The sequence below is a fragment of the Crinia signifera genome, chromosome 7 (genome assembly GCF_055691185.1).
Source record: "Crinia signifera chromosome 7, ASM5569118v1, whole genome shotgun sequence".
Taxonomy (NCBI): domain Eukaryota; kingdom Metazoa; phylum Chordata; class Amphibia; order Anura; family Myobatrachidae; genus Crinia; species Crinia signifera.
In genome coordinates this window covers 177,530,604-177,546,641 of record NC_139223.1, presented here as the reverse complement: position 1 = coordinate 177,546,641, position 16,038 = coordinate 177,530,604, and the positions used below count along the sequence as shown (strand labels likewise).

General features: G+C 48.9%; 1 protein-coding gene across 1 annotated transcript in view; it reads right to left on the bottom strand.

Annotated features, from left to right (window-relative positions):
• Positions 1-16,038, bottom strand: part of SPAG16 (sperm associated antigen 16) — a 713,525-nt gene that overhangs the window by 652,201 nt on the left and 45,286 nt on the right. Inside the window, exons 7-8 of the mRNA XM_083154490.1 lie at positions 13,338-13,455; positions 11,952-12,021 (exon numbers count right to left, since the gene is read on the bottom strand). Coding sequence (XP_083010616.1) covers positions 11,952-12,021; positions 13,338-13,455 — 188 coding nt within the window. The remainder of the gene's footprint in view (positions 1-11,951; positions 12,022-13,337; positions 13,456-16,038) is intronic.

Genomic DNA, 16,038 nt, shown 5'->3' with positions numbered 1-16,038 from the left:
CGATGGTGCGCATCTGTGCATGCGCGTTTCTGCGCATGTGCAGACGTAGGGTGCACCCACAACAAACTGTCGGTTCGTCGGGTGCAGGCACCCATGGGTATTCCTATGAGAACACTGGGCGTTCTCACGGTAATGAGGCAGTGACGCGGGGGGGTAGCTGATATCACCGGATGTCAGCTGCCTGCCCATATCCGTGCCAGCATTGCACGCATATGTAAGTGGCTTATATAGCACACACATATTCTGCATCGCTTTACACACACACATTCATTCCAGTGTTGATTTTGTTGGGCGCCAATTAACCCACCAGTATATTTTTGGATTCACCTTCTGTTTAAGCTTTTAGTATGTTCTTCTTTGTAGAACAAAATATCTGTGTATCAGAACAGACCAGTAGTTACTGAGCTCAAATATTGCTGAATTAGTAGAAAAGCGGTTCTCATAACACCAGCTGGTAGCCTTGAGAAGGAAGCCGATAAACATGCAAATTAATATGTAATATTCATTCATACATATCAACTCAATTGAGGCAATGGTGCCCCCTGCTGCTATTAAAAAGTAGAGCATTAATGTATGTATACTACAAGTCCTGGAGAAGCTTCCACCCTATTACACCTTCCCTAATCTCAATGGGGTGAGAGGTGACTTCATGCCACCTGTAAGCCGCACTTGGGCCATGCTGACTGAAGGTGCCCACTCTTCCTGGAACTTCCTACAAACGTCTCCCGTCTAAGTTCCCGTTTTGCGGGAAACCGACTAAATAACATCCGTACCCGCACAGAGTAGATAGAATTCACATTCCATCTATTCGGGTGTTTTTCCGCGGAAACTGGCGCTAATTCAAAAAATCTGACCGTTTCCGCAGATGCAGATTCAGCTTTTCAAAGACGCAAATTCCAGCTTTTTACCCGGCGAAAAACGTCTGGGATTGAATACCGAAATCCCTGATGGGAAGATTTACTAAAGCTTCTAAAAGTGGAAAAGTGGGGATATTGCACATAGCAACCAATCCAATTCTGTCTATCATTTTCAAGAAAGCAATAGAGAAACGATATGTAGAATATGATTAGATGCTACAGGCAACATCTCCAATATAGTAAATTTACCCCTAAATGTTCTTTGGACTCCCTGCTTAAATCCCTGAAGCTACAAGAGAATATCTACAGTTTATACCCAAAAGGCTATATCCTCCTCACCTCTGAGGTGAAGTACCACCAGTAACCACTAGAGGCCACTCAACGGACCAAATTATTCCTTAACAGAAAGTGAAAGCAAAACGATCTGTTTCAAACTTGCTGGATATGGACAGAGGGTGCTGTGAGGACAGAGATTGGAGATAGGGGCAGATAGGGACTAAACCGTTTTTTTGAAAGGCATTTAACTAGTAAGTATATAATTAGGGTTTGGGGATATCAAATCAACCATGTTAAGGTCAACAATAACATGATTGACCTGTAATGTAAGCGGGTACGTGAGTGTGGTAGTGGACAAAGCCCCCAGCTGGGACCGCTGTTTAGAATGGCCACGGCGCATCCTACTCTGTGGACCTCCTCGGGCAGGTGAACATAGTCTGCAGGTGGCTAGGCTTCTCCTGTAGTCGCCGCGATCGAAGGAGCGAGTTAGGCCCGCTCCAACCCCGATGCAACCAGGTTTTAAGTGGAGACAAGACTACGGCGATCAGAGGTAGTATCAAAAGGAAATCTAGCTAACAGGCGCTATCTGAGCAGAACACCCTGTCTAACGGCACCTGACCAAGGACGGGAAGTGTGACCCAGTCACAGAAACAAGAATCCAACGAATAGGGGCATCTCCAACCAAAGATACGCCAAACTAAATATGGAATACAATAACAAGCTGGCGAATACCCGCTACCGTGGGCCACTCCACACCTGGGAGAGCTGGACCAGGATAAATGCAAACAATAAGGAAAACTGGGCAGCTTGCCCACAGTAAAAGAAGAAACTGAACCAGGCTCCGAAGAAGCACTTACGTGACCCGTACACATACCTCCCAACATGACCCATGCCAGGAGGGACACAATGCTCTGTTTCTGGACTTCCCTCTTATTGTATGATTGCCGTCACCTGTTTTTGAACTAATAAGAAAGGTGGGTACTTATGTAGTATCTGGGCTGCCGATTTTTTGATTGTATGCCTTAAGTTAAGGCATACAATCAGATGCGATGCGATGCGATATCGCATCGCATCGCATCGCATGCGACCATCGGATGCGATGACCCGATTTTTCCATAGGAATCAATGTTAAAATGGACTGAGTCCATTTTAACATGGAATTCAATGGGAAAAAGGGGTCCTTTTTATACCCCTACTATCCAAGTGGGCATGGAGTTGGATATAAACCTGTGGCGAGCGCAGCGAGCCACCGAGCCCGAAGCGTGGCGAGCGAAGCGAGCCCCGCGAGGGGACGGTATTCTGTGTCCCCTCGCGGGGCTCGCTACGCTCGCCACGCTTCGGGCTCGGTGGCTCGCTACGCTCGCCACAGGTTTATATCCAACTCCATGCCCACTTGGATAGTAGGGGTATGAAAAGGACCCCTTTTTCCCATTGAATTCCATGTTAAAATGGACTCAGTCCATTTTAACATTGATTCCTATGGAAAAATCGGGTCATCGCATCGCATCGCATCGCATCCGATGGTCGCATGCGATGCGATGCGATGTACCCGATTTAGAAATCGGCAGCCCAGATACTACATAAGTACCGAAAGGTGTTTCACCACAGGTGATGGCAATCCTAAATTAAGAGGAAAGTCTAGAAACAGAGCATGGTGTCCCTCCTGGAGAGGGTCATGTTGGGAGGTATGCCCGTACAGGCTCAGCGGACGTGTAAAAACCCAGCAGCACAAGATGGAGACATGCTGACAGGGAATGGCTGACAGGCTCTGAATGAAGCAGGAATACTGGATAGGACCAGGACAGACCAGGACAAGCAGTGAGGCCAGGACACACTGCTGGAAGCAATATCACCGGCGGAGCTGCACTGGGCCAGATCCCTTAAAAGGGTTAGTCTGGCCAATCAGCCCCTGCCACCGGACCGGCCCCCAGTAATGCTTAATTGCCTGCAGCTGCCTGAGCGTGTGCCTTCCGATGCCCCCTGGTTGCTAGGCAACCGCTGGGCGACGCGGCCTGTACAAACATAGCTTCTCCCTTCTCAGGGCGCCGGGACTCTGCCGTGGCGGCACCGCAGCAGAAGAATTGTCAGCGCTGCTGGCATGACCATTAGTGATCAAACGGGTTTACTTAGACGCCTAAACTTGGTTGACTGCATCTAGTTAAACAGTGACGTGAGATCGACGCCTGTGTATGATCAACGGGAACGTGGTCTACACTAGCGAGGTCGACAGGAGATTTTCATGTGTTTCTGGTGCCAAATGTCACAGGGGTCCCTGTGGACACGGTGTATGTCCACAGCTATGCCAGGCACACTATTCTTATCTAGCTCTATGTCCACATGGATAGTAAAATATGAACCGAATGGACCGGCAGCAAAAAATCCATGAAAAACTTGTGTCGACCTGGCAATTGATGACTACGTTCCCGTCGATAATTCACAGGCATCAATCTCAGATCACTGGCTATCTAGACGCCATAGTGGTCAATCATGGTATTGCAGACCTAAACATGATTGATCCACTGTCCGTATACAATAATTAGTAGATTAATAAATATATATATATATATATATATATATATATATATGACTTTTATCAATTAACTGCTGTTTGCTTAATATAACCTTATATATCTGATTCTGTGTGGTTTTATTCTGTCACGACCCATGTTCACCCACAATTGTGTAGTAACCCAGTGTTGGAAGCTGGATCCTGATACTCCTCCAATGAGGGCTGTATTGGTTACACCGGGACAATTGGGACGTGCTTATCAAATGACAAATTCTGCACTTAAAAGATAGGCCATTGTATGTCGTCCTAAGTGTGAAAAAACTAGGACTGTGATGTAGAATGAAAGGGGTTCTCATAGATGGGTCCCAGGTTACACCGGTGTTGAGAAACCCAGGTCGCAGCTGTGTATTTGCCAGGCGTGTGTGTGAAAGGGGTATAACTTGAATGCTAAGGGTTAAATTTAGTAAAGTGCGAAATGTGGCACATTAGAATGATCGGTTAAGATCGGACCACCCCAAGTTTACAACTGCTACTTTTAGGCAGCAGGTCATGGCGGCTCAGGATGCTGGCTCTGAAAGGCTTGTTGGAGGCGTGGCAGTCTGACTGTGTGTTGGTAGGTGCTGGGAGGCCGGCGCCACCATCTTGGAAAAAGACAAAACAGTGATTGGCCAGGTCTGGGTCTTTCCCCTCCTTCTCTGTCCAGGTGGCCTATGGCAGTAACCCCCTTACTATGAAGGGCATCTGCCTAGGCTTTCCTGAGTCAGTGCAAAGAGTCTCTTGGGCAGTACACAGCTCTGGGAAGATCCTGACTCCTGCAAGTGCCTCTGCTCACTGTGTCCTGCCAGTCAGTAGTCCCTGCTGGCCTCTGACCTCTTGTCAGCCTCCTCCTGGTATCTGGTCCATTGATCCACCTCCATTCCCGGGGAGCCACTGGACCATCACGGTACACTCCGGTTCTACCTCCTGATCCGGATTCCATCTCCAATCTTCAATCATCCAATCATTCAATCGTCCAATCTATCTTCAAACACCAATTCCCATATTTATGCAAAGACTTGTTTCTCAGTTCTTTCCAAGGTTATTGCAAAGACTTATTATTAATGATTTGTGACTGCTTATCAAAGAAGTATTTGATTCAAGTTCTTGTCATTTATATAAGAGTTGTTTCATTAAATCTGCTCGTTTTAAAATTACATCTTCTGGTCAATCATCCATTCCTGTGCACCACACGATACCATCTAATCCACCACCTGTGACAGAATGTTGGGATCTTGGGGTGGTTATATCTTATCCGATCATTCTAATGTGACGCCTTTCGCACTTTACAATTCCACTCTAGTACAGAATAATGCAATCATTTGAATTTACATACCTCCCAACGTTCCCAATATTCACGGGACCGTCCGGTTTATTTGGGACGGTCCCGCGTCCCACCCGGGGCTGGCAGTGTCCCGCTGTGTGTATATCCCCCATATATGGGGGAAGATGGGAGTGAAGAGGGGCTGGGGGCATGGCCATCAGCTCACAGAGCCACTGAACATGCACTCATAGCAGCAAAAATGGGGGCGTGGCCAAATGTATTGACCACAGAAGTCCCGACTTAGACAACACAACTGAGCTGCTTTGTATAATTTTATGTATTATGCAAATTATAGATGGTACATCAGTGCCGATTGGTTGCCATGGATCACTTCTCCTCTGTCTCACTTCTCCTCCCTTATCACTGTTTCATAAATCTACCATTAAGTCACCAGTGCAAAGGTCACTGGACTGCGTGAGAGAGCGGTCAGGAGAAATGAATTCCTCGCTGCGTAGAACCTCTCCGTTTCTATAGTAGCGATAATGATGACGCTGCCTGTTGCATTATTTCCCGTTCCTGCCATCTCCCTGGTGCAGAGGTTTGATAAGCGAGCCTATATTATTTGTACAACCCTTCGCCATTTTTATTCTGGCAGCTGTAAAGCCGATAGTCTTGTAAACATGAGAAGTGTGTGCGTCGTGTCAGAGATTCTCCCGCAGCCCTACAGGACAGTTTGTGTTCTGTATTAATAAATGGAAGAACGATCCTTTATTCAGCGGGGAAGGCTGCAGGCTCATTATTCATCAGTGGGAGGTGTGGCTGTTGTCACGGGGGCAATAGCTGGGATTCATCGAGAGGATTTTCACGGTGTCCTGTATTAAACATAAGGGTATAAAGGATGTCGGAACTGCATGGATGTGACAATCCTGACTTGACGGATATTTATTCTTCTATCAAAAGACACTTCCCCAAAACTATACAGCAATACTTAAATGGATCTGGGTTCTGCATAGGAAAGGCGGCATCACATCCTCAGCGGTCGCGGCTAATTGAGGCATCAGGAGCCGGAGTTGTTTAAAGACAAATTGGCGACAATTTATTTATGTATTTATTTTCATTCTATCCGCTTAAGTGGAAACTAGGAAATGCTGAAAACAAAGCAAGAAGTAGGACGAGGCTATACAATGGAGATAAGTGGCGCGTCCGGCCGCTGGCGTAATTAAAGTAAATACGCCATATCTAAATGCAATTGTTCCGACCACTCACTGGCGTCCTTGTAAACTAAATGACACATAAAAACTCATCTAAGTCTTCTTTAGTCATTACATTGTTTAGAAGTGCTCCTCGCGGTGATTGTTACAGGCGGGGATGACGTCTGCGCACAGCTGCCGATATTTACGTTCTTCTCTTCTTTCCGTTTCTGTTTTTCAGGACTATACAGGTAAAATGTTCTCACAGGTGTGGTTCATAGAAAAGATGGTAATTTAGTCAACAGTCAGCCACTACTGGTCGACATTTAAAAGGCCGAAATGTGAAAAAGGTCGGCATGGTCAAAATGTTGACATGAAACACGTCAACACGAAAAAGGTTGACACAAGTTTTCCGTTTTTTTGGGAGGTGGTCTATGTCGATATGAGCGACATATTGCTTCATTTGCCATGCTACTACTAGCCTCTAGCCCTCTACAAGGGTTGATCAATAAGTACCTGTGCTTGAAGACAGGTGGCGCTGCTGAGGAAAGTTGGTATTACTATCATGTACTACCATCTTTCAAACAACCCATACCAAATTTCAGATTGATTCATAGGTTAGTTTTATTTTTCCACCACGACAATGCACCAGCTCCGTCATCCGGAATTGTTGTGGCCAAAGTGCATGAATTGCGCTATGAATTGTTGCCGCATCCACCGTACTAGCCCAACTTGGCTCCTTGCGACTTCCTTCTGGTCCCTAACCTGAAAACGTGGCTCGCGGGTAAAAAGTTCAGCTCAAATGTGGAGGTCATCGTCGAGACAGAAGCCTACAGGAGTTTGACAAATCACATTTTTTGGAGGGTTTAAAGAAATGTCAGGGACGTTGGGGAAATGCATTGCCGAGATTCTGTTCTTTTGTGAACATTTTTCGTCTTCATTCTTAACCCAGGTACTTATTGATCCACCCTCGTATGTCCACGTGGATAGTTACAAATGAAAAACCACAGTTTTTTTTTTTTTTTTTTATGTGAAAAACTCATGTTGACTTTTCCATGTCAACCAATTGATGGTGTCTTATGGTGTGTACACACGGTAGATGTGCCTTAAGATCCTATCCACGATCTGATCAGATAGGATCGTGGATAGGATCTTAAGGCACATCCGATTTGCATCCTATCTTGACTATATAGTGCAGATCTGCACTATATAGACAAGGCAGCCACGACTTTCTGGCTTCCGATACGTGAACGCGCATCGGGATCGGGACCGCAAGGGTTAAAACCCTTGCGATCTGCATCCGATTCCGATCCGATGCCGATCCGATGTTGACTATATCGTCAACATCGGAAAGGAAATCGGACAGTGTGTACACACTATTACTTTTGACTTTGTTGCATAAAGACTTTTTCATGCATTGAACTTTTGACTGTTGACCAGTTAGTCGCATCCCATTTTCACATAGGAGATTCAGGGGTAGATTTATTAAGCTCGGTGAAGTGATAAAGTGTCTGGTTTTTATCCAGGTAGGAGCTGATTGGCCGGTGATAAAAACCAGACAGTTTATCACTTCACCGAGCTTAATAAATCTTCCCCTCAGTTATGTGTTTTTTTAGACTGAGGGGCGGATATATTAAGCTCGGTGAAGTGACACACCCTCTATACAAACACCGGGGCACGGCTGCATTTTTGCTGGTACTCCCATACAACAGCCGGTTACCACCCCTAGACGGCGGCTTCCTGTCAATCACCTTGTGAATGGCAAACAATTACAAAAAAAAGTAGCAAGCTGACATTGCAGGACAGCCGCACTCATACCTACGTGGATGAGGCTGCAGGGATGCAGATGCCGTGTTTCCCTACGTGGATGAGGCTGCAGGGATGCAGATGCCGTGTTTCCCTACGTGGATGAGGCTGCAGGGATGCAGGTGCCGTGTTTCCCTATGTGGATGCAGCTGCAGGGACGCAGGCGCCGTGTTTCCCTACGTGGATGCAGCTGCAGGGACGCAGGTGCCGTGTTTCCCTACGCGGATGAGGCTGCAGGGACGCAGGTGCCGTGTTTCCCTACGTGGATGAGGCTGCAGGGACACAGGTGCCGTGTTTCCCTACGTGGATGAGGCTGCAGGGACGCAGGTGCCGTGTTTCCCTACGTGGATGAGGCTGCAGGGACACAGGTGCCGTGTTTCCCTACGTGGATGAGGCTGCAGGGACGCAGGTGCCGTGTTTCCCTACGTGGATGAGGCTGCAGCGACGCAGGTGCCGTGTTTCCCTACGTGGATGAGGCTGCAGGGACACAGGTGCCGTGTTTCCCTACGTGGATGCGGCTGCAGGGACGCAGGTGCCGTGTTTCCCTACGTGGATGCGGCTGCAGGGACGCAGGCGCCGTGTTTCCCTACGTGGATGCGGCTGCAGGGATGCAGGCGCCGTGTTTCCCTACGCGGATGCGGCTGCAGGGACGCAGGAGCCGTGTTTCCCTACGCGGATGAGGCTGCAGGGACGCAGGTGCCGTGTTTCCCTACGTGGGTGCGGCTGCAGGGACGCAGGTGCCGTGTTTCCCTACGTGGATGCGGCTGCAGGGACGCAGGCGCCGTGTTTCCCTACGTGGGTGTGGCTGCAGGGACGCAGGTGCCGTGTTTCCCTACGTGGATGCGGCTGCAGGGACACAGGCGCCGTGTTTCCCTACGTGGATGAGGCTGCAGGGACGCAGGTGCCGTGTTTCCCTACGCGGATGAGGCTGCAGGGACACAGGTGCTGTGTTTCCCTACGCGGATGCGGCTGCAGGGATGCAGGCGCCGTGTTTCCCTACGTGGATGCGGCTGCAGGGACACAGGCGCCGTGTTTCCCTACGTGGATGAGGCTGCAGGGACACAGGCGCCGTGTTTCCCTACGCGGATGCGGCTGCAGGGACGCAGGTGCCGTGTTTCCCTACGTGGATGCGGCTGCAGGGACGCAGGTGCCGTGTTTCCCTACGTGGATGCGGCTGCAGGGACACAGGTGCCGTGTTTCCCTACGTGGATGAGGCTGCAGGGACACAGGCGCCGTGTTTCCCTACGTGGATGAGGCTGCAGGGACGCAGGTGCCGTGTTTCCCTACGCGGATGAGGCTGCAGGGACACAGGTGCTGTGTTTCCCTATGCGGATGAGGCTGCAGGGACACAGGTGCTGTGTTTCCCTACGTGGATGAGGCTGCAGGGACACAGGCGCCGTGTTTCCCTACGTGGATGAGGCTGCAGGGACACAGGCGCCGTGTTTCCCTACGTGGATGAGGCTGCAGGGACACAGGTGCTGTGTTTCCCTACGTGGATGAGGCTGCAGGGACACAGGCGCCGTGTTTCCCTACGTGGATGAGGCTGCAGGGACACAGGCGCCGTGTTTCCCTACGTGGATGAGGCTGCAGGGACACAGGTGCTGTGTTTCCCTACGCGGATGAGGCTGCAGGGACACAGGCGCCGTGTTTCCCTATGCGGATGAGGCTGCAGGGACACAAGTACCGTGTTTCCCTACGTGGATGAGGCTGCAGGGACACAGGCGCCGTGTTTCCCTACGTGGATGAGGCTGCAGGGACACAGGTGCTGTGTTTCCCTACGTGGATGAGGCTGCAGGGACACAGGAGCCGTGTTTCCCTACGTGGATGAGGCTGCAGGGACACAGGTGCCGTGTTTCCCTACGTGGATGCGGCTGCAGGGACACAGGCGCCGTGTTTCCCTACGTGGATGAGGCTGCAGGGACACAGGTGCTGTGTTTCCCTACGTGGATGAGGCTGCAGGGACACAGGCGCCGTGTTTCCCTACGTGGATGAGGCTGCAGGGACACAGGCGCCGTGTTTCCCTACGTGGATGAGGCTGCAGGGACACAGGTGCCGTGTTTCCCTACGCGGATGAGGCTGCAGGGACACAGGCGCCGTGTTTCCCTATGCGGATGAGGCTGCAGGGACACAAGTACCGTGTTTCCCTACGTGGATGAGGCTGCAGGGACACAGGCGCCGTGTTTCCCTACGTGGATGAGGCTGCAGGGACACAGGTGCTGTGTTTCCCTACGTGGATGAGGCTGCAGGGACACAGGAGCCGTGTTTCCCTACGTGGATGAGGCTGCAGGGACACAGGTGCCGTGTTTCCCTACGTGGATGCGGCTGCAGGGACACAGGCGCCGTGTTTCCCTACGTGGATGAGGCTGCAGGGACACAGGTGCTGTGTTTCCCTACGTGGATGAGGCTGCAGGGACACAGGCGCTGTGTTTCCCTACGTGGATGAGGCTGCAGGGACACAGGCGCCGTGTTTCCCTACGTGGATGAGGCTGCAGGGACACAGGTGCCGTGTTTCCCTACGTGGATGAGGCTGCAGGGACACAGGTGCTGTGTTTCCCTACGTGGATGAGGCTGCAGGGACACAGGAGCCGTGTTTCCCTACGTGGATGAGGCTGCAGGGACACAGGTGCCGTGTTTCCCTACGTGGATGCGGCTGCAGGGATGCAGATGCCGTGTTTCCCTACGTGGATGAGGCTGCAGGGACGCAGGTGCCGTGTTTCCCTACGTGGATGAGGCTGCAGGGACACAGGTGCTGTGTTTCCCTACGTGGATGAGGCTGCAGGGACACAGGCGCTGTGTTTCCCTACGTGGATGAGGCTGCAGGGACACAGGTGCTGTGTTTCCCTACGTGGATGAGGCTGCAGGGACACAGGTGCTGTGTTTCCCTACGTGGATGAGGCTGCAGGGACACAGGAGCCGTGTTTCCCTACGTGGATGAGGCTGCAGGGACACAGGTGCCGTGTTTCCCTACGTGGATGAGGCTGCAGGGACACAGGTGCCGTGTTTCCCTACGTGGATGCGGCTGCAGGGACACAGGCGCCGTCTGTGCACGACCAGGAAGATAGTTACATAGAGTTACATAGTTTGTGAGGTTGAAACAGACAATTGTCCATTGAGTTCAACCTACATTAAATAAACGTGACTGACAGGCACAGAGCGGCCAGCGAGTGGGGGAGACTGCTGCAGAGGGTTCCGACAGAATGGGGTGCGTGAGGGTCCTGTGCGCCCCATTCTGACGGACTCTGCCAGACGGCGAGCGGCTCTATCTGTAGCTCCAGGACTCTAGACGTTCCCCTTCTCCGGACCTTTTCCATTCAATGATACATATTGGAAACGTTCATTAGTTCATTAGTTTGACCCTGTTTAGGTCGACATGCATTGGGTTAACCACTAAGTCAACAAACCTTAGGTCAACACCTGAAATAGGTCGACAAGGCTAAAGTCGACAGGGTCGGAAAGGTCTACACAAGCATCTGTTCGACAATGGGAAGGTCGACAATCAAAAAGTCAATATAAAATGTTCAGTTTTTTTTTTATCTTAAACAGGCATGTGCCGACAGGTGCTGACAGGCGGTATATCATGCCCTACCACCCAGTACGGCGTGGTGGGAGAATAACATAGTGCACCGCCGCACCGTGCCCGAAGCATGGCAAGCATAGCAAGCCGTGCGAGGGGATGCTGTACACTCGGTGTCCATGTCAACGATGTCGACATTCGGGGCAAAAACCAGGAAAAACTCATATCGACCTTTTGACTGTCAACCTACTGTATGTCATCATAAACACCGAAAAAAAGTGAAAAACTCAGGTCAACCTTTTTAATGACGACTGCTTGTGTCGACCTTTTTTTACTATGTCAACTTATTGAACAATAGGTCGAACAATAATGGTGGACCTATTGACTGTGCACCTAACGGGTCCACACCCCCACGGTCATACGTATGTACGTCCTTTATTTCTACATCACATTAACCTCCTGTGTGACATACAGTACATACAGACAGTAATAAATATACCTTTGTGCACAGGGAGATCAACACGGAGACCAGATTCTAAGTTCTTTATAGTGGCCTGGAGACCAGTCACCTGGAACAGAACAATCACATATATATATCAGTGAGGATGTTCAAAGTATATCATAATTGAAAATGACACTTGATGATAGAGAGTCTATGCTTTATACACACACAGACACACACACACACACACACAGACACAGACACACAACACTGTCTGCAGGCATCTGGCAGTGACGGGAGGAGCAGTGAAGGGGACATACTTATGGTATATTGCAGAAGTGATTATGGTCATATTCTAATCTTGGCTCAGATTGAACATCTCACTATGATCCAATTCATTATGATGACAATTTGATAGGAATCAGATTCACAGCGAGGGCACTGGATGGTAGTTTGCCTTTAGCAAGAACGGATGATTATTGTGCTACTTAAAGTGAGGTGTCTGAAATTGTATTAGTATACGAGAACAACACAGTGACCGGTTTCACAAAGACATTTCTAACTATTTAATTTTGCACAAACTTTGTATCAAAAACCTACAGGGAAGATTATAAATATGGCGAGGTTTGGGGCCAATATGTTGCTATAGGTTGATAATGTACAGTATGTTATGAGAAAGCAAAGGATGGCATATTGCTGCAGGGGGATATGTTACTTTAGAGCAGATGGTGGTAGGCCACTACAGAAGTCAGAGGGGGGGGGGGGGGGGGGGCGTGCTGCTACGGCAGTCAGGGGGGCGTGCTGCTACGGCAGTCAGGGGGGTGTGCTGCTACGGCAGTCAAGGGGGGGGGGTGTGCTGCTGCGGCAGTCAAGAGGTGCGTGCTGCTACTGCAGTCAGGGCGGAGTGCTGCTACGGCAGTCAGGGCGGAGTGCTGCTACGGCATTCAGGGTGGAGTGCTACTACGGCAGTCAGGGCGCAGTGCTGCTAGAGCAGTCATGATGAGAACACAGATATGTTACTACAGAAGTGATGGAGGGATGGTAACACGGAGTTGGGACACGTGTTACTATAGAAGTGAGGGAGGGTTGGTAACACGGAGTTGGGACACATGTTACTACAGAAGTGAGGGAGGGATGGTAACTGCAACCCTTCAAATTATTCCCATTTTCCTAAGCATCTCCTTGCACCATAAAAGCTTACTCAGTCTAATACAGAGTGACCTTTGCAATTAATTTCCATAAGTTCTACTGTAGAACATTCTTCCATAACGCTACAATAAAATAAATTTTCTAAACCAATTAAAATAAGAATTTCAAACACCTGGCTGGTGTAATACATGTGCATTTCTCAAAGGGCTATTAGGAGAGAACACGCTAGCTGCCAGTAATCAGTCCCCATGAATTCAGCACTACGGAAAGCGTTAGAGGAAAGCAGAGCAGCACCTCTCCAACAGCGCGGTCTCTCTCCAGGCTGGTCAGCATCTTCTGGCGCAGGACCATTTGGTATTTTTCATGGAGCTGATTCAGCTGAGTCTCGTAAGATGTATAATGCGCCGTCAACCTTGGAGAAAGGAATAAGAATGTCAACTGTGTACGTATATTATTTGTGAGACGTGTGATATATTCAACGTATCAAAATGTAGGTTTTTGCAGTAAGACCTTGCACCCATATTTTAGAAAGTGTTCCTCGTATTTTAATTTGGTATCGCCGCTGATGGCCAAACCGTTATTTGGCGCCGTACGTGGGATACTTATGCAGCATTCTTTCTGATGCTTTGCGTTTTGGACATACCGTATGCCATACATCATTTTCCATACCCTTTGCTAGATAACAGCATCAACATAGACTTAATCTGAATAGAAACAAGTTAGTGACACAGAGACAGAGGCAGCAGTGGTAGCACCCGCTCCAGTGCCAAAGGCTCCGGCTGACCTGCTGCGACCCGAATATGTTTTGCAGGCTCAGCGCTGCCTATTCTGTGACAGAAGACGCACCAGCACAGCTCGTCTGGCAGCCGAAGGAAGCTCTATAAAATCAGGGGGGATGTGGGACAAGGTCAGGGTAGAAAGCAACGGAGGGGGGTAGTATCCAATATGACTAAGATGTAAAAGAATATACACATCAGCCTACCTCATGTATACTGTACTTGTACTGCATTGTTATTGCAATATTACACTTCTAATGGAAACACACTAAACAAAATATAATTCTGTATACACAATTATATTATGTATGTCTTTCCATTAGAAGTATCCTATTGCCATAACAATACGCACGCGCACACACACATATTACTGTATACTGTGATGAAAGCGCTGGTAAGTTCGGGCAATGGAGATCTAATTGTTCCAGATTTCTAAATGATGTGGTTTAAAACCCCAGGAAAACGTCTGATTACAAAACAGATTTAGTAAGACCTCTGGGCTTTAGTAAAAGACTGTTAAGGGTTCCTGGTGTTATGGATGGAGAGTGAGGGTAGGCTCCTTCCATTAGGTCCATCAGAGGTCTTCAGCCTGAGAACACCTGTAGAGATGTCACCTGTAGATGCTAATAAAGGTGTGTCAGGGTTTTATTCCATTCCTAACTACATGGGGAAACAGGCTGAAGCCCTGTTGAGAAACACCATGATTTCTGGCTGAGTATTGTGCCTATATTAGGTCCTACCCCAGTGATTTTCAACCCTTTTACCTCGTGGCACACAAAATAAGATTTTAAAAAATTGCCATGGCACACCATGAGATCCCCACAGGGCAAAACACATTGACCCCACAGGAAAAAACAAACCTATTAGCCCCCATATAAAAAAAAAAAATCCACACTGGTCCCCACAGGTAACAAAAATAAAACACATTGGTCCTTTATATGAAAAGAAGAGACCAGTAAATAACAGTTGAACTGGTGGTGGCTGTAAACTGGTTTGGGCATCTCTAGATCTGGGGGCACACTTGAGAACAGCTCAAAGCACACTTTTGTGCCACGGCACGGTGGTGGAAAAACACTGTCCTACCCCCTCAGAGAGGGAACCATTATGTTTTAAGAAGCCCCTATGCCAGGGGGTAAAAAAGGGAGCGACGTTGTGAACGAGGAGTCCATTGTCTGAACATCTTCAGTCGAGGGAGGGGATCGTTAAAGACTCGCGGGAGCAGGCAACGTTAATGGAGTGTACACACTAGACGATCGTGTACACAATATTGCTCAGAATGCCCTTTTTGAGGGATATTGTGAACAATGATTTCCAGAATGAAGAGTATGACTGTTCCTACAGTGCTCGGACATACATCGCATGTGTCCGCAGAAGCATGGACAGAACTCTGCTCTTCAGTCTTCTCATTTCTAGTCTCTGCACGCGGCTGCAACTAGACTACAGTCAGGCGTCCTCCATAATGCAATGCAACGGTTAGAAAACAGTGACTTGCTCAGCTGATGAACCCACCTCCCAGGAAATGACACCAACAGACTTTCTACCTCTGCATCATTTCCTAAGTCACTGCTACACTGATATTTCCGCGTATCGCACAGGAACAGCACCAAGTTAGCAGATATAGCGCTATGGTCTCAGATCGGACAGAGACATCTCACTTATAAACTACCCCATACATGAAGGAGACATTAGATGAAGAATTACTAGGCCTGCTTTGTATTAGCCCTATATAATACAGAAAATGACCCCTATTACAATAATAAATAATAATAATAATAATAAAAACAATTATAATAATCTTACATAGTAGTTAAAACCCTGTCAAAATGACAGCTTCTGCAATGTACTTTTTCACTTTGAGCTGTGACAGTTTTTAGCCCACAATCTCTCCACCCCACCCCCAGTCCCTCTCTGCTCCTACCTCCAATCTGTGTAAATTATATATCACCGTAACGGATTCGCCCATTGTTGATTGGTCTGTTTAAAAACCGCGCTGGTTGTACAGTTTTGGAAAGGGAATAGTACCCCTGCTAGCACCATAATCAGCTCAAAGCTGCCCAGTGTGTATGGCCCGGCGATGAGCGGTGAGTGCTGCTGCGCGCTCCCGCATCATCGCCGGGAAAGCCGTTCATACCAGCAGATGAGCTGTTTTCAGGTTGGCTTTGCATAGCGCTGTGCTATGCAACGCCGTCCTCCCCCCTCCGTCGGCACCGGGCAGGGGA